The 22,967-nt window shown below is 32.8% G+C and overlaps 1 protein-coding gene across 9 annotated transcripts in view; it reads right to left on the bottom strand.

The window, feature by feature from the left end:
- The window catches only part of PCLO (piccolo presynaptic cytomatrix protein), a 402,967-nt gene that overhangs the window by 122,409 nt on the left and 257,591 nt on the right, over positions 1-22,967 (bottom strand). For all 9 annotated transcript variants that reach the window (XR_004371190.2, XM_032761204.2, XM_032761205.2 and 6 more), the window contains exon 9: positions 21,888-21,978. Coding sequence is in view for 8 of the 9 variants with exons in the window: in XM_032761204.2 (XP_032617095.1) it covers positions 21,888-21,978 (91 nt within the window). In the remaining variant the exon portion in view is untranslated. The remainder of the gene's footprint in view (positions 1-21,887; positions 21,979-22,967) is intronic.

Raw genomic sequence — 22,967 nt, 5'->3', positions numbered from 1 at the left:
CTAGGTATTTTGTTAAAAATTTTATGAGAGGGTGTTCCCAGAGCATCCAATTCACTTACGAAATTAAGGAACATTTTACTTATAGAAGAGCAGTAATGACTATTCAAAATTGAGAAGACACAATCCAATCATACAAACAATTGTAATTTATAAAGTGAAAACATGCTCATAATTTATAAATTATTATTCATTTTTCAGCCTTAATTAATCAACTAACATTGTTTGTGTATTAACCTGACACTTTCTGCAAGACACGATAAAATTATTCTTGACTGATGAACATCTTAGTAAACTGTTTCTTACTTTGCAGTACAGGTTCTTCTGGAATTAGCCACATGAAAAGACCAGGGTGAATAATTATTGTGAGAAATCTAATTGAGACAAATATAAGTGTTGATATTTTTAGTTTCTGTGTTTTTAAAAAAATAGCTAAAAATTAGCAAGTATATAGAGCACTAATATACCTAAACAAAGAAAAAATACAGTGAATGTATGTACTGTAATCTTATGGGACATTGTTGCATATATGGTTCATCATTGACCAAAACATTATGTGGCGCATGAGTACACTTTAATACGTAGTGGTTTTAAGACCATTATTTTGAAAGGCAAGAAACAAACACGTACTAATCACGACAAATAATGAAATATTTGAATAGCTCTATTCTTTTTATTTTTTGTAGAGACAAGGTCTCACTATGTTGTCCAAGCTGGTCTCAAACTCCTAAGCTGAAGCAATCCTCCTGCCTCGGCCTCTCACAGTGCTGGAATTACAGGCTTGAACTCTTTCCTTTTAAAGCAGTGGCTCTCAAATGGTGGTGACTTTTCCTCCCAGGGTATGTTGGTCCATGTCTAGAAATATTTTTGGTAGTCACCGTGGAACGATGCTACTGGCATTTATTGGGTAGAGGCCAGGAATGCTGCCAAACATCCTACAATGCACAGGATATCTTCCTAGGATTTTCTAGGCCAAAATGTCTGTAGAGCCAAGGTTGAAAACCCCTGTTTTAATGAAAGCAACGCATGTTAATTATTTTAAATCTAACGTGACTATTGGGCAATCTTGAATTTTTAAGCTATAAAAATTAGAAAGATTGACATCGTTGTAAAAATAAAACAAGAAAATCCTTTTGCAGAATTCCTTTTATAGAAATGAATGGGTTACAAATATGGGAACAGATCCTATATAGCACTAATACTTTAGACACGTATTTTGGGGTTTTCCTTCTATTTGAATACCTTTAAAAATACTTTTTTTCCCCCCCAGCAAGTCCATATCAGAACTTAGAATCCACAAATAGACTTAAGATTGCTATACCTTATAAAGGTATGGCTAAAAGTGTAGTTGCAGGCTGAGTGTGGTGGCTCATGCCTGTAATCCCAGCACTTTGGGAGGCCAAGGTGGGAGGATTGCTTGAGGCCAGGAGTTCAAGACCAGCCTTGCCAACATAGGAGACAAAAACAGAAAACAAACAAAAAAGTGTAGTTGCAGAACTTCAAAATCTATTCACTGGCATGAAGAACTTAAAAAAGTTGGTTATGGTTTCATTCTGCAAATGACACTGTCTTGAAGTTGAAGTAGTTGGGTCCTTAGAGTTATTTGATTTCTAGTAGCTGAGCACATTCTAAAACCCTGTGGTAAAGAATCAGTGATGAGAAACTGTAATTATAACCATCTCAATAAAGTAGCACAGGCACAATAATTATTTAATTTTGTAATGTATAGTCTCACAATAGTGAATTCAAATACTCAAAATGCTTTTGAAATATACTTCATAAGCCTCATGTTTTTGGTAAATAGAGTAACACAATCATGACAATCCTGTGAGAAATGAGACTATATACATAGAAAATTTCAGTCATATAGTTAATTTTCAACAATTACTGTTCCTCTTGTTGACATTGCTGCTATTGTTTTTTGTTTTGAGACAAAATTTCACTCTGTTGCCCTTGCTGGAGTGCAATGGTGTGATCATAGCTCACTGCAGCCTCAAACTCATGGGCTCAGGGATCCTCCCACCTTAGCCTCCTGAGTAGCTGGGACTATTACATGCCAGGATGCCCACCTAATTTTTTTTTATTTTTAGTAGACACCAAGTCTGGCTATATTGCCCAGGCTGGTTTCAACCTCCTAGGCTCAAGTGACCCTTTTGCCTCAGCCTTCCAAAAGTTCTGGGATTACAGGTATGAGCCATTGTGCCCAGCTGCTATTGTTTCTCATGTAGACAATTAAGTTGCATAGGAAGATTAAGAAATTTTTGAAGAATAGAACATTAGAAAATAAATAGACCCAGGAAAAATAACCTTTGTTTGTTTATTTTATAGTAGCTGCTTCTACCCTGATTTGAATGTCATGAAAATAAATTGAATTTATATAATTTTAAAGAGTTGAATTTGGATATTTTGATTTCACATTTCTGCAGTTGTACTGTAATGTTTTATATTTCAAATACAGATAAAATGAATAAAAATATTTCTCTAAAAATCTAACACCACTCCTCAAATCTAGAAAGCAGAATACCAATAGAATTTTTCTAAGCTCAAGAAGCAACATTAATTTTGAACTGAAATTCCTAGAAATAAATGACCCTTGACAAGTTATGTGTACAGTATCATTGTTTTTCAACTTTTGACAAATTTTTATCAACATAATGTCATCTCTCTGCTTTTGTTTCATCTCAAAACATTGATGAAATGCTTCTTCAGATGCCATGAAAATGGTCTTGTTCTTGTGTTCACAGTATGACAGCATACAGAGACATGTAAACCAATAGTTACTCCAGATAACATAAGTGCTTTACTAAAAAAGAAAGTCATAAATTATGTTAATTTCACAATATATAAGCATATCTGTGGTTAAGAAAGTCTTACAGAGAAGTTTAAAATTTAGAAAACCTTCAAAGGTTGGGATATTTATAGAAAAGAGAAATTCAATGATAAAAATAGCAAAACCACTAAGAAAATGCATTACCTCTACTAACCTCAGAATTGCAATTTAAGTCTCTATGCACATTATAAGTATTTGATAAATTTGCTACTTTGGAGTCACTTTAAAAATAAGCTATGCACAAAACAAACATGAGCATACTAAGGAAAAATCTTTACATTTGCATTTAAATTTACAGATTAAATCTAATTTTATGTGTTTATTAATCTGTTACAATGAAAGCTCTGGCATTTTAAAGTATCACAAAGTATGTTTTATTTTCAACATTAAAATATATATTAAAATATTATGAGGTTATAATTAGAACATTACATTTGGATAAAATTAAAATACTTGTTTAATTTCAATACCGTCATATCCTGTATCTAAGCATCAAGGGAAAGCAAAATTTGTATTAATGAACATACTGTATCTTATGAATAGTTTAAATCAACTGTGTTGCTTTTTTATAATAAAGTTATCCTAGAATAAAAATATATTGTGTAGTTCAGTCATATCATTGGTTGGGCTAAAGAAGAAGACAGATGATAGAAATAATAATGCCTATAAAGTACCAAGAATAATAGAAAAGTCCCCAAAGGATAGTTCATTAAATTTATTTTTATGTAGTTTACACATTACTTACATTCTTGAGTAAGGCTGTGAGAATTTAATTTTATATTATTTCACTTACTTATCTCTGTGTTATAAATTATACATAAAAGTGTTTAAGAAAGTAAACCAAATTTTATTAAAAATTCATAGTTATTTCCCTTTTTGTCCCATCAAATGCAACAGTTTGTTCATTAATTCTCAAACATGAAGACCTAAAGAATTTTCACTATTTATCTAATTATTGGTCAGTATTTAAAAAACATTCCTATAAACACAACAATGTACATCAATCACCTTAATAACAATCCATACCTTATTGTTTTCAGCAACATCAAAATGGAAACAGCACACTCATGCCAAGTTTAAAACAACTCTAATCCTGAGTATTCCAATAATAAATTCACTTATTCCTATTAGCTTTTTCTTATCCAGCCAATTGCTCCAGGCACGAAAACTGCTGTTCAGCATCCTTTTGTTTCTAGTTTTATTTTTATTTTTTTTAATTTATTTTCTTTTGAGATGGAGTCTCGCTGTGTCTCCCAGGCTGGAGTGCAGTGGTGCGATCTTGGCCCACTGCAACCTCTGCCTCCAGGCTCAAGCTATTCTCCTGCCTCGGCCTCCCTAGTAGCTGGGATTACAGGCTTCTGCCATCACGCCCAGCTAATTTTGTGTATTTTTGGTAGACAGGGGTTTTTGCCATGTTGGCCAGGCTGGTCTCAAATTCCTGACCTCAGTTGATGCCTGCCTTGGCCTCCCAAAATTCTGGAATTACAGGTGTGAGCCACCGCGCCTGGACTTTTTCTAGTTTTAAATATACATCCTTTATGTACATGAAAAATTTGAAGAGAACAATTCATCTCACATTTCCATGAACTTGCATTCACACCTCTTTTCTAATGTAATCTAAATAATATTAATATTAAAATGTTATGTACAGTTCAAAGAATGTACAAAAGCCTGTCCATATTCACAGTATATTGCATGAGGTGAGTCCAAGATGGCCTGCCATATGACTGAAATGACCATTGGCATGGGAAATACGGAAGACAAGTAAAAAAATACACAAAATGACACTGGTATTCTGGCTTTGTGGAACACACTTTTCAAATGACAGATGATGCATGCTGTTAAAATAATTTTACTCAAAGCACATAGGATTTTCTCCTCCTTATAGACTTGGAATAATTCTTACCAAGAAAATTTGTCAGGACTGCCACATTCACAAATGCATTCTTCATTCATGTAATGACATAAAGATTTTCTTTTTTCTTCATTTTAGCTTATATAAGACAATTGCAAAATTAGAAGCATAAAGACTAAATCTGAAGGGTTTGCAGTATACTTCCATAAAAGGCAATGAAAAGGAAATTTACTTCATTTAGCAGTACTTAGGGTTCAAAACAAAATGATTATTTGATATGAAACTGGATGTCACAAAACTGGAAAATAGGGTCACTTTATAGGTTTGGCCTTGATACTAAATTGATGGCAGGCCAGGACGTGGGGTGAGGTCATTCACTATGGTGTTAAAGAAAATTCTTTTTTTGAGAGACACTTATGAAACTCTATGATGATGGAAATAAAATGGTGTAAACTTATATTAGTGTAAAGCTATGACGTGCTTGACAAAATAAATGTCAGTTTTCCTTATATAAAATGTAAGTAGGAAGAAAAATACTATTCTAATTCAAAATTAAATATAGTGTCTTTTGTTGGATTTCTTGACTTAATATGGGTTTGTGGCAGAAATACTCTATCATGATTTCCAATGAGCCACTTCCTGGCATAATCCCTTCCCTTTGAGTGAAGGCAGAACTTGCGACTTGCTTCTAATCAATAAGATCTGGCAAAGGTGATGGATAGCCACTACCATAATTATTTTATATTGGATTCCATATTAAGAGGTTAGAGTGAGAGATTTACTCCTGGCCTTCAAGAAGTAAGCTGTCATGTGTTAGTGGACCTCATAGCAATAAATTGAGAGAGACCACTTGGGGCTCAGTGGTCCCTGGCTGACAGCAAGAGTATGGGGAATTCAGTTCCACATCTACAAGAAACTGAATCCTATCCTACCAACAACCACATGAGTTTGGAAGAGGTCTCCCAAGCTCCAGAAAGGGATACAGCACAACTAACATAGATTATAGTTTGTAAGTTCATGATCAGGGAACCCAGTTAAGCCACGCCTGGGTTATTGACCCATGAAAATGATAAGATAGTGAATATGTGTTGTTTTAACTCATTAAATTTGTTATGCAGTGATAGAAAACTAATACAAGGATGAAAATCATACTCAGAAACTTGTGCACACAACATATGTAGACATTATTCTGGCAGCAAAATGTGCAAGACATTTGTGTTATAGTAGTTACAACAATGATTGAGCAGTGACAGAGGGTAGGGATGAAGGGAAATGGGCTGGGTAAAATGACATATGCATATTGTATTCTAAGAAAATGCCTTTAAAATTACATTATCTCATTGGATTTTAAAATAAAAGAGCAAACAGAAAAAAAAAAAAAAAAGCCCTGTATTTTGCATATGAGGAACATGAGGCTTTGAGAGGTTAAACACTCCAGGCAATACAGCTAATATAAGGGAAAGCTAGAGTGAAGCCCATATTTTTCTCCAAAGAAGTGACTTGGCAGTGAGTCTCCTGTGTGGTTTATGCCAGTTCACTTGGTTTAGAATCAGAAGGTATAGGTTTGAGAGTAGCACACTCCAGTCCCTCCTTTCCCCATTCAGTTTTAGAGAAGAGTGATGGGAGAAGTTGCAACCAAATAATAAAAGAGAAACTACCAAGATATGAAAAAAGGTATTGGAAGCCAGCATTTCTCAGTCAAGACCAAGGAGAGAAAATGCTTTTGGCTTAGGCAGCCCACAAGTTATAATGCATGGTTCAATCTGTAGCCACAACTAATTAGTTAGGAAACATTATATTTGTTTTGTCAGTATAATCTCCATTTTTCTATTACTGCATATACTTTTATGTATGTTTATATCTATCTTTTTCAAACATTATAAAGATGAGATTATTGCATCTTTTACTATTATAGCTTTTAGCATTATAATCCAAATATGAATTGCATATATATCTGTTAAATGAATAAGTAACTGGCTTAATATTTACATATCTTGGTATGCGTATCTATATAGAACAAAGTGCCTTATATGCCTGATTATGTAATAATTATTATACTAACCACTATTTTGGAGGGAGTTGAAAACTGATTTAGAGAGAAAAGTTCTACATTTGCTGAGTCATTTTAGGTACATAAATAAAATCCAGATGCCAGATTATTTTTACACTACAGGCTGAACCTGTTCTCATCAAAATCAATTTGCCTTTGGTGAAGGAGGTATTCAATATAATTCAACAGCTTCTACTTTCCTATATATATCAGGGGCTTTTTTTTCATTGAAGAGTTATTTAGTACAGTTATTTTTGGTTATTTTCATTACTCTATTAAAAATAATTACTACTATCTGGAATGGACAAAAATGTATTTCATGGTGTTAATAACTGGGCTAAGAAGATTCAAATATCCCACTGAAATTATGCTTTAAGCAAAAAGTGAGCTGCTTTTATTTATTTTCATCTAATTTTCTATTATATAGGATGTATTGATCTTTTGTCAAAACATCTCAAAACACATGACTTTGAATAGATGGATTTTATTTGACTTTTGTTGTTTGTGCCAATATTATTTTACGTTTAGTGTATTTGATTTTTCTCATTCTCTTCAGTGTCATCTTCAGGGATGGAAGAAAAGATAAAATAACACTTGCAAAGTTTCTCCTATGTGTCTGACACTATCTCGTAGCTTTTTTTGCATTGCCTTTCTTTAACCACCTCCACAACATTTTGAGTTATGTACTATTCATACCATTTTTATGACAAAGCAGATGAGACTGCTAAGGAGGGTTAGAAACTTGCCGTAGGTTGTCTAGCATACAAAAAAGCTGAGAACTCATCGTTTTTCTCTTGACTTTCACATCCTTGTTCTTTCTACCTTTGATCATCACTCTAATTGTCAAGAAAATATTCTAGAAAATCAATATAAATCCTTACTCCTTTATTGAATCCATTTCCCCTTGCTTATTTTTCTACTGCCAGTTCACATACATTTTACATTTGTATGCCTATGTTTCACATTAATATTACCATCTATCCTCCTATCCTTGAATATTGTGAATGTCTTCGCTCTCATGGAATCAATTATTCATTCCTTTAATTTTGTTTCATTAAGAGTGGATAAGAAAATGTGCTAAGCTACCTCCAGCTGGAAGCAAAGCCTAATGTCAATTCCTTAGCAGGAACACAATACCCAAGCAATCTGTCAGGAGAAATGATAATGTTTCTGTGGAACTAACCCTGAGAATAAAAACTTCCTTTGTTACTGAGTAAATAAATCCACATTTTCACCAGAATTTACCAGGAAGAAATTGTGATTTCAGAAGAGATTCAATCTGAGCTTTACTCTATTTCCATAGCTTTATGCTCAATAAATTCCTAAACAAGGCTTATAATGAAAAAATGAACACTTTGGGAGGCCGAGGCGGGTTAATCTCGAGGTCAGGAGTTCAAGACCAGCCTGGCCAACATAGTGAAACCCAGTCTCTACTAAAAAACTACAAAAATTAGCCAGGCGTGGTGGCAGGCACCTGTAATCCCAGCTATTTGGGAGGCTGAGGCAGGAGAATCACTTGAACCTGGGCGGCAGAGGTTGCAGTGAGCCGAGATTGTGCTACTGTACTCCAGCCTGGGCGACAGAGTAAGGCTCCGTCTCAAAAAAAAAAAAAAAAAAAAAAAAGAAAAGAAAAGAAAATGAATCCTATGTAATTGCACTGTCAAAATAATAAAATAGAAAAAGCCATCTTATATGAGAAAGGAGAAATTCAGTGTTAAGGCCCACTTTGTAGGATCTGTTTAGTTCTACGGATGTTCCAGCAGTTAGGATGGCTGACACTTGTCCTGAGGGTGACAGTTTTACTTTCTTTTGGTCTTCCATGAGAAGCAGAAGAGATGGCATAATTGTTTTAATTCTTTCTATTTTAAGAGTTGGCTGATCTGAAAAAAATTAGTTTTCTCATAAAATGTTCATATAATTGATATTGGAGAAATGTTAAGTGACTCTTAGCCATAACTTATCCAAATCACATGGAGTAGCTCACCATATTTTGCCTCAGTACCTCTTTATTTAACATACCACATTTGAGAACAGCAGTATACTCTCAAGCAAAGGTGATCCAACCTATTTATTCAAACTTTTGTGCATCTTATTCATTCATTATGATTATGCTTCCTTCAGAATTCAACTTTGAAGCAAACAATTTTTTTAAAAAAATTCATAAATGAAGCTACATTTTTGCTGATTTCAAGATGCCAATCTTCCCTATCAAATTAAACTTAGACTATTTATTTGTCTACTGGGCCCAACATATTCCGGCCCTAGCTTTGTATATACTCTGGTCCCTTTTATATACTCTGTGTTGCAGCAAAACAAAACAAACAAAATAAAAATAATCTATTGTCCTGCATATTAAGTAAATAAGTCACTGGAAGGAAAGAAACAGAGCTAATTGTGGTCTAAAGGCTATAGTTAAGACTCAATATTAGATGCTGCCTAATTTTCTGGTAAAATCAGGAGAGTCGAACCACAAGTTCCCCCTGCCCCTGGGCCCCCCTCCCCGACTCTGCTCTGATGGATCAGGTCCCCTTGCCAAACAATCCTCTTTATCAAGGGGGTCAGGGGTTTCCGTTTCCTGCCAGTCTGAGGAACTATTCAGTGGAGCCAATCAAGTCTTCCTGTAGGACCTAGGGGCGCTCCAACTTTTGATACTAAAAACCCAGCCTTGCACAGCCTCTGGTTGTTCAGTTTTCCCCAGCACAACCCCCGTGTGGCTCTGTATCATGTGTGGTGGTCCTGTTCCCCCAAACTTTGAGCATATGTGACTTATAAGCTGCTGTTGATGTCATCTGCCCAGTGTCAGGTGCAATGTGCTCAGCCCTCGCTATAACCCCAGGACAGGCAGGAATCTCTCCCTCACCACCAGGATGCTTAGGAGGCAATTAAATTACTAAATATTGGACAAAATATCAACCCGATAATTAATCAAAGAGATAATACTTAGAGCAACATGATATAAAATTTGGCTTCTGAACTAAGTTACAATATCTTTTCCTGAAAATTATGTGATTTAAAATTTCCATAGTGAAAAATGAATGAAAAACAATTTCTTAGTTTGGGAGTGCAAAGTAGCAGAACTTCTCTGATAAGAAATTTGAGAAGATGTTTAAGGAACGTCCAAAGTATCCTTTTCCTTTTACTCACCAATTTTACTTCTGTAAATATATTGTAAGGGAATAATAAACATTAAGGCAGCATTTTTTCATTGCAGCATTGTTTATAATACTGGAAAGGGGGAGGTGACATAAATGCCAATCAATTAGAAAGTGGTTGAAGTAAATAATTAAACATCTATACAATGTAATAAGAACCAGTCATTACATTTATATTTTTGAAGAGCTTTTGATATAAAAGGAAAATGTATTTATTGGACAATTTATACCATATTAAAGATATGTATCTGAACTATAATACAGTGTACTTTCAACTTTTAGTGTGTGTGCACATGTGTATAAAAAAGGCAGGAAGTAAAGGAAAAAATATAAATTGTAAAATTATGGCTTCTATTTTTAGCTTTATAATTTTTACCACTACCATATTTTACAGGAAATATTTTACATATTACAATATATTATATTATTATATATACATACATGCAAATATATATATTTATAAGTATACATACAAGAAAAAGGTTGAGAATGATACATGCATTTATCCATTTAGCTACTATAAGCTGAAAGCCAGGTGGGCATTTGCCTTTGAGATCTCTAGCTATAAAGGAAAGCAGAGTAACAAAAATATTCATGAGAAAATGGGGAAAGATGTGTTCTCTATATTCCACTGGTAAAATTATTTGAACAAAGAGAAGCACTGCAAAAATTTGTACATGTAAATAGGTGTACACATAGTTTGTGAAACATATTTTAATTTTCAATATATAGTTTCATATGTTCATTGTTTCATGTACATTAGTTCCACTTCAAGTATTTTGTAAGTTCTTTAAGCAAGGACTCTACCACAGACTTTTCCCATACCTATCTCATATCTAGTATAAGGCTGATTCCATATTCAATATTACATATCTACTTGTTTATAGTAGGAGATAGCCCTTTATTTATTGTGACTCTTCTTTCTGGTAGTCCACATTATTTAAAATAGATTTAACAGTTACAGAAGTTGGACAAATTGTGTTTATAGGATTTTTAATTATTAAGGTAGAACATGAGAATTTTGTTGTAGTTGCTTTTTTAAAATTAATCTGCTGATCACAATATTGTATCTTTGAGAACTATCAATAGGATATACAGAACTATTCTTAACACGTTTCATCTAGAGTCTGAATATAAATCTCTGAATAACTTCTATTTTAGGTTTGTAGATTTTCATTATAAACACTTATAATCAAGGAAAAAAGAGGAGAATATTTGTATTTGGAAGAAATAGTTACACTTTCAAGTTATTTCAGAAGAAAATAGAAAACTTTTAAGTACAAAGAAAACAATATATTTATTTTTATATTTTATGTCCCCTAAATATTTATGATTATCACTATTTTCTTTGGATTTTTGCATATATAATTTATTTGGTTGCATAGTGGGACTAATAAATTTATGCAAATAAGACCATTATTACAAATGTAATACATTTAATTCAAAAAATCTTCTCCTATATTTGACAGAGGGCTTATTGCTGTATTTATTTGTATGTATGCATATATCTACCTTCCCTGCAAAACGAATACATAATCAACTCAATGTTTTCACATATTGCTAGTGTTGGAAATTCCATTGATAAATACAAGAAAGTGGAAAGTCTGACTTGCTTTTTTTGTCTTTCTTAAAAGTTGTTCTTAATCACTTCTGCTCAGATTTTTAAAATTTTAGGGAGAAAAACTTTACCACTGAGTAGCAATGAAGGCAAGGAGAGGTAAGAATTCTTTAACAGGGTTAGGACACAGTCCGTGAGTTTAGTCATGGCTAATTGTTAACTTTCTTTAGGATTCTAAGAATGTCACAATCTTCCTCAGAAACTTAATGGACTCATTTATGAAATATTGATAAAATATCTGAACTATTTTCTTCGGATTTCTGAGATCTCTCAGAATACTGTTGTTTCTTTCAGTCTGATTCAATTATTTAGAATTATTATTATGTTGTCAGATGAGTAATTCTGGCTGGTATATTAGAAAGAGGTACACTAGGCCTGCAGCTTTCTTTTTTATGCATATGAAATCAATACTATAATGGAATATTTAGAAACCATCATTTATAAGAATCTTATGCCAAAACAAATTTCATTCATTATCTGTGTTTTATTTTATATGTAATACTTTAAATATTTAAGTATAAAAATATTATACAATCAAAACAATTTTGAGAATGACTAAAAAATTTCAGAGAAATATGGCATTTTTATTACTATCTCAGGAAATACATTATAAAAAGCTGCCAAAATCATAATTAAATAGGAAGATTACAAAATAAAATAAATAAAATTTTATCCCCAAAAATGAATTGTATAGCTGGATAAAACTAAAAAAAAAACAACAACCATTTCAGCATTCTGGAAATTAAACAAAAGTTTACAATAAACTGAGCAGCATTTGTTCATGAGAAGCTCCTGATCTTCAAGAACACTGGTGTATTAGTCTATTTTCATGCTGCTGATAAAGCCATACCCAAGACTGGGCAATTTACAAAAGAAAGAGGTTTATAACGGACTTACAGTTCCACGTGGCTGGGAAAGCCTCACAATCATGGTAGAAGGCAAAGTCACATGTCAGTGGATGGCGGAAGGCAAAGAGAGAGCTTCTGCAGGGAAACTCCTCCTTATAAAACCATCAGATCTCATGAGACTTATTCACTATCATGAGAACAGCATGAGAAAAACTCGCCCCCATGACTCATGTACCTCCCACCGGGTGCCTCCTACAACACATGGGAATTCAAGATGACATTTGGGTGGGGACACAGCCAAACCATATCAAGTGGGAATCTTGGTCGTACTTGCCTTGGGCTGTTTCCATCCCCAACTAACTTGTCATGATAGTTCTATTGGACAGGGCAGGGTATGAAAACCAGAAGCTTTACTGCTGGAGGGGATGAAACAAGTGGCAGACTTGCAAATTATTTGAGGATTAAACTGGGAGACTGGGAATTGGGACATCCATAAATAGATTTAATAAGTTCTCAATATATCCCTGGGTAAATAGAGGCTGAGTTCATGTTTGGCAGAAACCAGAGAGAGCCCAAACTGTTCACACAAATCTAACCAAAAGAAGGTTACACAGATGTGCAGCACAGAGAGACGTTTCAGTGGAAAGTAAAATCATAGTCGTACTTGGAAACTGTCAGACTCACAAATTGCTTGTGCTTTGAATGTCTCTCCATTTTACATACAAATTTATCAACAAAGCTTTGCAAATCTTAATGAAGTCAAAATAATTGAATTATACCAGATAGGTTTTCCAACTACAATGAAACTAAACTAAAGATCAAGAACAGAAAGAGACTGGAAAAATCCCCAAACATTAGGGAATGTAAAAACATGTTTCTAAATAAACAATAAGTAAAAGAAAAAATTACAAGGGAATTAAGAAATCTTTTGAAGTGAATAAAAATGAAAAAAATGCATGGGATGCAGTAAAGCAGTCCTTAAAGGAAAATACATAGTTTTAAATGTCTATGTCAGAAAACAAGAAAGCTCTCCAACTAATAAACTAACTTTTCACCTTAAGAATCTAGGAGATAAAAGCTAACTAACTACAAAATAAATGAAAGAAAAGAAATAGATTATGTTTAGACCAGAAATCAATAAAATAGAACACAAAAAATAATGGAGAAAAATCAATAAAAGCAAAAGTTGGGTCTTTGAAAAGACTGGCAAAATTGACAAATCTTCAACTAGTTTTACTAAGGAAAAATTGAAGATACTGTAATAAAAATTAGGAATAATAAAGGGCTTCACTGTGTGACCTAAGAGAAATGAAAAGCATAAAGTATTATGAATACATTTGTGACAATAATTATAAAACATTGGTGAAATGAATACATTTTTAGAAAGAATCAAATGACCAAAATTGATTCAAGAAGAAAGAGAACATTTAAATAGTCTTATAACAAATAAAGGCATCGAATTAGTAAATGGATGTCTTACTGCAAAAGAAAGCTTAGGCCAGGTGACTTCACTGGTGGATTCTACCAAATACGCAAAAAATGAATAATACGAATTCTTCACAAACTCTATAGGAAAATAGAGCCAGGAACACTTCCCAACACATTCTACGTGGTCAGTATTATGTGATTACTCAAAGATATCCCAGGAAAACAAATCTACAGAATAATATCCCTCATGAATATCAACAAACAATTACTTAACAAAGCAAACTAAATCATGAAAAACTGCTGGCAAGAATGCAAAATGACACCCTCACCTTGACTATGTGGCAGTTTCTTAAATAGTTAGATGGAAACTTACCATACAACCCAGAAATTTTATGTCTAGTAAACTAACCAACAAAAATTACATATTATACATGTATACTAAAACGTGTATGCAAATATTATTTAAAATATGGGGAAAAATCTCACGGAAAAACAAAATGTTGACTTTTTAAACAATGGAACATATTTAGCAGTAAAAAGGAGCAAACCACTGGCACATCCTACAACTAACCTAAAAACTAGTAACCTAAAAAACTAGTAAATGAGAGAAACCAGACAACAAAACTGTATATTGAATGATCCAATTTATATGAAATGCTTGGAAAAGGCAAACTTACAGAGACAAAAAGTAAATCAGTAGTTAGTTTTTGGATGAGGGATGTTGGAAGCAGAGATTGCTAGCAGCCTCAAAGGAGATTTTTTGCAAAGATGGAAATCTCTAAAACAAGATTGTGGTGATGATTGCACAACTTCATAAATGTATTAAAGTCATCGATCTGTACTCTAACAATAGATATTTATGATATGTAAGTTATATCCAAGAAAACTGTTAAAATAATAATAATAATAATAATAATAATAATAATAATAATAATAATATAAAGAGCTACCCACATGTGGTACTACTGCCAACTAGGATCCAATAAGATCTGTTATAATTGGTCTCTGTTTCTAAAAACCAATAAAGATGGTGACTAATGCAGAACAGAAAATGAGCCACTATTTCCTAAGAAAACAATGCTATCTTTTCAAACTTAACAACATTTTTAGTGTTCTTCACTATTATAATTGCTAAGTCTTTCTAGCCTTGCAGATGTAGCCAGTCCATTATAGAACTGTACATAGCAAATGTCTTTTTTCAAAAATCAGAAGAATTTCTTTGGCTTGTTTCAAACAGCTGTGTTTCTGAAGCCATAAGATGGAGTTTTAAATAAGAAAAAAAAGGAGACTCATTTTTTGAGCACCACATTTTGTTCTTTTTTTTTTTTTCTGTTCATTTCTCTTTATGAGAAGAAGAAATAACATTTGTTGAGCATACAGTAAGTACAAGATTTTGTGTTAGGTTCACTTACAATTATGAGATACATGGAGTTCATTTTATTTACAGATGAACAAACTTATTCTCAAAATTTACATGTGTTAGAGCTGAATTTCAACACAGATATTTATAATTCCAAAACTTATTACCTATTCTTTCCACTCTGTTGCTTTGTGTTTTGCTGAGTACTTTCAAAACCATTGTATAGTTGTTGATAAACACTTATCTTTGAAGTTAACAGGCTAAAAGTTAAATGATATATTTTTAAAAAATTATGAACCATTTAATAGAAGACTACATGCCTGTGTTTCTCTCTGCATACATTACAAAATTATAAATCATGATGCACCTGTATAGCTGTGTGTGTCCACACACACATACACAGGTATAGGTATGAACAATGAATTTATAAATTCCTTGACTGTTGTCTCAGTTGTTCCTAAAATTTTATAGTAATAATTACTAAATTCTTAGTACATTAAAAATCTGGGTCTTTGTTGTGTTCACTCTATTAATCTAGCACCCAACAAAATTTAAGTCATACCATGGATGACAAATGAATGATCATCAATGTGTAAACATTTAAAAATGCATCCACTATGTGTTGCTGGATTTGGTTTGCCAGTATTTTACTGAGGATTTTTGCATCAATGTTCATCAAGGATATTGGTCTAAAATTCTCTTTTTTGGTTGTGTCTCTGCCCGGCTTTGGTATCAGGATGATGCTGGCCTCATAAAATGAGTCATGGGGCTTCATCCCTGGGATGCAAGGCTGGTTCAACATATGCAAATCAATAAATGTAATCCAGCATATAAACAGAACCAAAGACAAAAACCACATGATTATCTCAATAGATGCAGAAAAGGCCTTTGACAAAATTCAACAACTCTTCATGCTAAAAACTCTCAATGAATTAGGTATTGATGGGACGTATCTCAAAATAATAAGAGCTATCTATGACAAAACCAAAGCCAATATCATCCTGAATGGGCAAAAACTGGAAGCATTCCCTTTGAAAACTGGCACAAGACAGGGATGCCCTCTCTCACCACTCCTATTCAACATAGTGTTGGAAGATCTGGCCAGGGCAATTAGGCAGGAGAAGGAAATAAAGAGTATTCAATTAGGAAAAGAGGAAGTCAAATTGTCCCTGTTTGCAGATGACATGACTGTATATCTAGAAAACCCCACTGTCTCAGCCCAAAATCTCCTTAAGCTGATAAGCAACTTCAGCAAAGTCTCAGGATACAAAATCAATGCACAAAAATCACAAGCATTCTTATACACCAATAACAGACAAACAGAGAGCCAAATCATGAGTGAACTCCCATTCACAATTGCTTCAAAGAGAATAAAATACCTAGGAATCCAACTTACAAGGGATGTGAAGGACCTCTTCAAGGAGAACTACAAACCACTGCTCAATGAAATAAAAGAGGATACAAACAAATGGAAGAACATTCCATGCTCATGGGTAGGAAGAATCAATATCATGAAAACGGCCATACTGCCCAAGGTAATTTATAGATTCAATGCCATCCCCATCAAGCTACCAATGACTTTCTTCACAGAATTGGAAAAAACTACTTTAAAGTTCATAGGGAACCAAAAAAGAGCCTGCATCGCCAAGTCAATCCTAACACAAAAGAACAAAGCTGGAGGCATCACGCTAACTGACTTCAAACTATACTACAAGGCTACAGTAACCAAAACCGCATGGTACTGGTACCAAAACAGAGATATAGATCAATGGAACAGAACAGAGCCCTCAGAAATAACGCCACATATCTACAACTATCTGATCTTTGACAAACCTGACAAAAACAAGAAATGGGGAAAGGATTCCCTATTTAATAAATGGTGCTGGGAAAACTGGCTAGCCATATGTAGAAAGCTGAAACTGGATCCTTTCCTTACACCTTATACAGAAATTAATTCAAGATGGATTAAAGACTTACATGTTAGACCTAAAACCATAAAAACCCTAGAAGAAAATCTAGACATTACCATTCAGGACATAGGCATGGGCAAGGACTTCATGTCTAAAACACAAAAAGCAATGGCAAAAAAAGCCAAAATTGACGAATGGGATCTAATTAGACGAAATAGCTTCTGCACAGCAAAAGAAACTACCATCAGAGTGAACAGGCAACTTACAAAATGGGAGAAAATTTTCGCAACCTACTTATCTGACAAAGGGCTAATATCCAGAATCTACAATGAACTCAAACAAATTTACAAGAAAAAAACAAACAACCCCATCAAAAACTGGGTGAAGGACATGAACAGACACTTCTCAAAAGAAGACATTTATGCAGCCAAAAAACACATGCAAAAATGTTCATCATCACTGGCCATCAGAGAAATGCAAATAAAAACCACAGTGAGATACCATCTCACACCAGTTAGAATGGCCATCATTAAAAAGTCAGGAAACAACAGGTGCTGGAGAGGATGCAGAGAAATAGGATCACTTTTACACTGTTGGTGGGACTGTAAACTAGTTCAACCATTGTGGAAGTCAGTGTGGTGATTCCTCAGGGATCTAGAACTAGAAATACCATTTGACCCAGCCATCCCATTACTGGGTATATTCCCAAAGGACTATAAATCATGCTGCTATAAAGACACATGCACACGTATGTTTATTGCAGCACTATTCACAATAGCAAAGACTTGGAACCAACCCAAATGTCCAACAACGATAGACTGGATTAAGAAAATGTGGCACATATACACCATGGAATACTATGCAGTCATAAAAAATGATGAGTTCATGTCCTTTGTAGGGACAGGGATGAAACTGGAAATCATCATTCTCAGTAAACTATCGCAAGGTCAAAAAACCAAACACCGCATGTTCTCACTCATAGGTGGGAATTGAACAATGAGAACACATGGACACAAGGTGATTGTTGTGGGGTGGGGGAGGAGGATACATTTAGAGTATCTAATCTAATGAAGAATTAAGGGACACACATATGTAACAAACCTGCACATTGTGCACATGTATCCTAAAACTTAAAGTACAATAATTAAAAAAAAAACCAAGAAACACTCCAGTTTAAAAAAATGGTTAAAGCAAAAAAAAAATGCATCCACTATGAGTTATAGAAACAGTTTATTTTATGCTGCATATACTTTTTTTAATAAGGAGAAAAAAGTATATTTCCTTTTTGAAAAAACATTTCACTGCAGATATGGGTACAGCAGTGGCTTTCAAGCTTTTGGTTTGGGGAAACATATATCCTCTTTAATATTACTGAGTATCTCAAGGAGTTTTTCTTTATATATGTTACAGCTATGTATATTTTCCATATTATAAATTAAAATTGAGAATTAAAAATATTTATTAATGCATTTAAAATAATAAACTCATTCCATGTTAAAATAAATAATACTTTATTAAAAATAACTATTTTATAAGCAAAATTCATGAGAAGGGGAATGCTGTTTTAAATTTTTGTAAATCGGCTTAATTTGGACTTAATAGAAGGCAGCTGAATTTTCACAGCTACTTCTGTATCAAATCTCTTGTGAAGTCACACATTAAACAACCTCTGAAAAACTCTATTGTATATTCATAAAAGGATCAGCATGAAAAAGGCAAATTCTGCCTTTGCATTACTATTAAAATAGTCTTGACTTTGTGGACTCCCCCTGAAAGAATCTTTGAGATCATGAGGGTCCCACTGACATTTTGAGAACCACACAGGAGAATCGTAAAAACCAAACCAAACCAAACATTACTTCTGTCTTCTATTTTGAAATTATTTTTGTTTTCCTAAATACATTTTTTTTTCTTTTATTTGCCAGGTATGCTTGTTTTATATAACTTTTATAAACTATTTATAAAGTTAGAACGGTCTATTAAAATATTATAAAAGGTTCATAGTAGTTTTACTATCAATGGGTTTATGTAACCAAAATTAAAATTCACTAATGGCCATTTTCCACCATAAAAGAACAGGTATACTACATTTTATGCTTCACTACTTCCTTGCTTAAATCTTTGTCTTGTCTCACAAAGACAGCTAAATTATTAGTTTTGCTAGCTTTTTCCCTATTGATGAAGCTTTGGATACTGCTGTTTTACTGTGAACATGAAAAACAAACAGTAATTATACAATTTTATTATGGAAAATTTATATGTATGGAAAATAAGACTACAATAAAATCCAATGTGGTTAATCTCCAAGCTCCAACAATCAACAAATTATGTTCAATTTTATTTTATCTACATCTCCAACATTCTCTACACTTAACTAATTTTGAAGTAAATTTCAGATATGATATCATTTAATCTGTAAATATTTTAGTGTGCATTTCCAAAAGATATACTCAGTGGTAATTATAGTTAATAACAATATATTGTATTATAGAAGAATGCTAAGACAGTTGTTATAATAACTCTAGCTAATTAACATAAGCATTAACTCATGTAGTTATCACTTTGTTTCATGAAACATATATACTTGTATATATATTTCAAAACCTCATGATGTATATGATAAACACATACCATTTTATCAATTTTAAAAATACATAATCTCAATTAAAACACTAACATATAAATGAAAGTATAGCTAACAATAAATCCTTAATATTACCAAATATTTAGTCAATCAAACTAGGCTTTTTGTTGAGCAGAAAATGACACAGAGACTAGCCAGATGTTCTTTGCCATCGTTTCCCTGGCACTGGTTTAAAACTTCCAGATACTGTCAAAGATTGTAACTTCTGGTTCTAACCTCATACGTAGATGTATTTAAAACAATTAAAAGTAGCAGTAGAATATAAAATGCAGATTGTTTTAAAAGACTTAATTTAGTATGGGATTGTTTTTCCTAAGACATATGGAAAATATATTCAGTAGTAATCAATACAGGGTAACTATAACAAGGAAACCATTTTTAGTATTATTTTAGGTAGATATCAAAAGAAAAAGGGGAATTCAGAGAAAAGATATAGTACATTACTAGCAAAGTTATTGTCCAAAACAATAACCTTTTCTCTTTTTGTGAAATCTATATACAGCAGAAATTAAATTTACTTTTGAGACTAGAATACTTACTAAAGAGCTAGCATTTATTTTTGTAATTCTTACATTTTAAAACTTGTTTCTAGTTAAAGTAAAAGAATAACTAAAGAGTAGGAAAGATAAATAATAAGGTTGAAGGAATAATTCTTAATATAGCATAAAATAATACAGCTAGGAAACAGGCACATTGGCGTAGATTCTGATGATTTAGGAAAAAAATGATTTGAAGATTTCCATTGTACATCATGAAAAACTAATTCTGGCATTGTTAGAAAATATTTTGTTGTTTTGCTTTATGAGCTGGCGGAAACTGAAATCTTTTTAAGCAAGTAATTACTTCCACAAAAAGAGTCCTTGGATTTTAAGATTCACCCTGGAATTTTCATCAGTACTTAAAATACAGTTTGAACAGCAATAAAACTACGAAAGTTTGAATTATCTGTCTCTGGCAGAAGAAAAGTTACCTATTCTTAAAAGGAAAACAACATTAGATTCCTAATCAATTCATTCTTTACGAAAACAAAGAAGAAATTTGCTCAAAGCAAAACCTGTTCCATGTCCACATGTTCCATTGTCTAAGATCTGCAAGGAACAATAGCACTTACACTAAAGAAATATCCTGTTTGTTATATCAGTGCTTAAGAAAGAAAACACAGTACATACACCATGTTAGATGTATTGCCTATACATATACAATACATAAATTATATATATATTTGAATATTTTCTATTGATGCACATTGTCCATGATATTCAAAGAACATACTTGACTAAAAATATAGGTAATATTCATTTTTTGAAATTTCATTAACTTGGAAAAATTTATACTTCATCTCATTGATTTAAATATGGACTATTTAATTATAATATAAAAATTTCATGTATCTTTCAAAAAGCTTCCAGGTCATGAAAGGCAAAGGAAGATTGAGGACCTATCAGATTGGAGGAGATGCAGGAGTCAAACAATTAAATGCAATGTGGGATTCTGAATTGGACCCTGGACCAGAAAAAAAAAAAAAAATGGTGGGTTAGTGGAGAAACTCAACATTTGCATAAGGCTTATAGATATTTTAATATTATTATATATATGTTAATTTCCTGGGTTTGATCACTTTATTGGGATTAGAAGTTAACATTAGTAATGTTAGGCAAAGAGTGGGCAAAAGGAATGTCTGTATTATTTTTGGAAATCCAAAATTATTTCCAAATAAAAAATCCACCATTAGCTTTGGCTTATAAAGAACACAAACAAACAAAACCCTAGCATAAATTGACAGTGTTCAAGTTGAGTAGAAATAGGGGAATTTATTCCTTGAAGAATTCAAGACAGATTTTTAATTTCCTGTATAAGAATGTCTTATATTACCACAACCAGTGACCATATTTCTTAATACAGCAATAACTGCAGAGCATTGTAATACCATGTGCATTAAAACATATGGTTAATGAAAAGAATGATGCAAATATGTACTATTTAGTACCTCCTCATATTAATGATCATGTCATCAATGTCTTTTACGTTCAAATGTATATCCTGCTTATTTTTTTACATTTCTCAAAACACAATTTTTGATATAAGAAGTGATGTTTTCGAAAATGTCATGAGTCATCTAAAATGAAATCCAAATGTCAGTACATATGTCAATCTGACATTAGAATAAAAAAATTAGATCATATGATTTGCTTTACCTGAAACTGTGTGATCCTTTGAGTCTCTTGTTATTTTTATCCTTGCATGAGGAAAGATGTAGTGCATAGTTTTCCCGTTCATCTGTATAATCTAAGACATACATGTAGTAAGGTAAAAAACCAACATTAAAGACACTTAAAGTGCAATGTACATAATTAGAATGGTTCATTTCAAAGCACATTGATTACATCAATGGAACATGGTAGGAGATTCTCACATGATGGCAATTTAAACATCTTACACTAACACTATATAATGATATTACTGGTTCTGAGTTCTTATGGTGTTTGCGTTTATAACCAATTGCTCTTGCAAAATAACTTGTTGTATTTGAAAAATTAATAAGTGCATGCAATAGGTTCTGAAGAATGTTTGTTACTACAGTAGTATGCAGTCAATATTGATGACCTCGGATATAGAATGTATTTGGAAAATTGACAGCTGCTGATTTTGCTCTGGACAGTCTAGAAATGGAAAAGCATTTTTAATTTTCAGCAATTAAGTCGTGCCGGGGGAGAAAAAACAGAGAAGATCCCCTTACTTTGACATCTCTGTCATCATAATCAGGATTATTTTACATTTGTGTTTCTTGATTTATTGTGGCATTGTACTTCTGCTGAGCACATGTACTAGAAGTTTCATTGTAAACTAGATGCAGAGACTAATTCTATATAAATAAATAAAGACTTTGTTCACTTTAACACTTTTTAAAATTCAAAGCTTGCATTATTGATCGTGTTATGTCTCCTAGACATTCCTTAGGGTAGAAGAAGTAACACTTAAAGCTACTGTTGAAAATCTGTGATTTCAATTCTCATTATTGAGACTTGAATATGAGAATATTATAGACTGCATTATCTGTGTTTCCACCTGGTGAAATGAAGTTTCTGAAACAAAAGTAAATTAGCGAATGCAAACTTGTGCTTTATATTTCATGGAACTTTGCTTTCAAAAGAGATTTGTGAAATAATGAAAGACAGAAATAGTAAAATATTTATTCTTATCTATATTAACAGGATTTTATTTGTATGGAATTTTGTATGTATTGTCACAGGAAAATTTTTGACTTAAATTACAAC

The sequence above is a fragment of the Hylobates moloch genome, unplaced genomic scaffold, assembly GCF_009828535.3.
Source record: "Hylobates moloch isolate HMO894 unplaced genomic scaffold, HMol_V3 SCAFFOLD_1, whole genome shotgun sequence".
Classification (NCBI taxonomy): Eukaryota; Metazoa; Chordata; class Mammalia; order Primates; family Hylobatidae; genus Hylobates; species Hylobates moloch.
The sequence above is the reverse complement of the archived record's forward strand: the minus strand, read 5'-3'. Positions and strand labels throughout refer to the sequence as shown.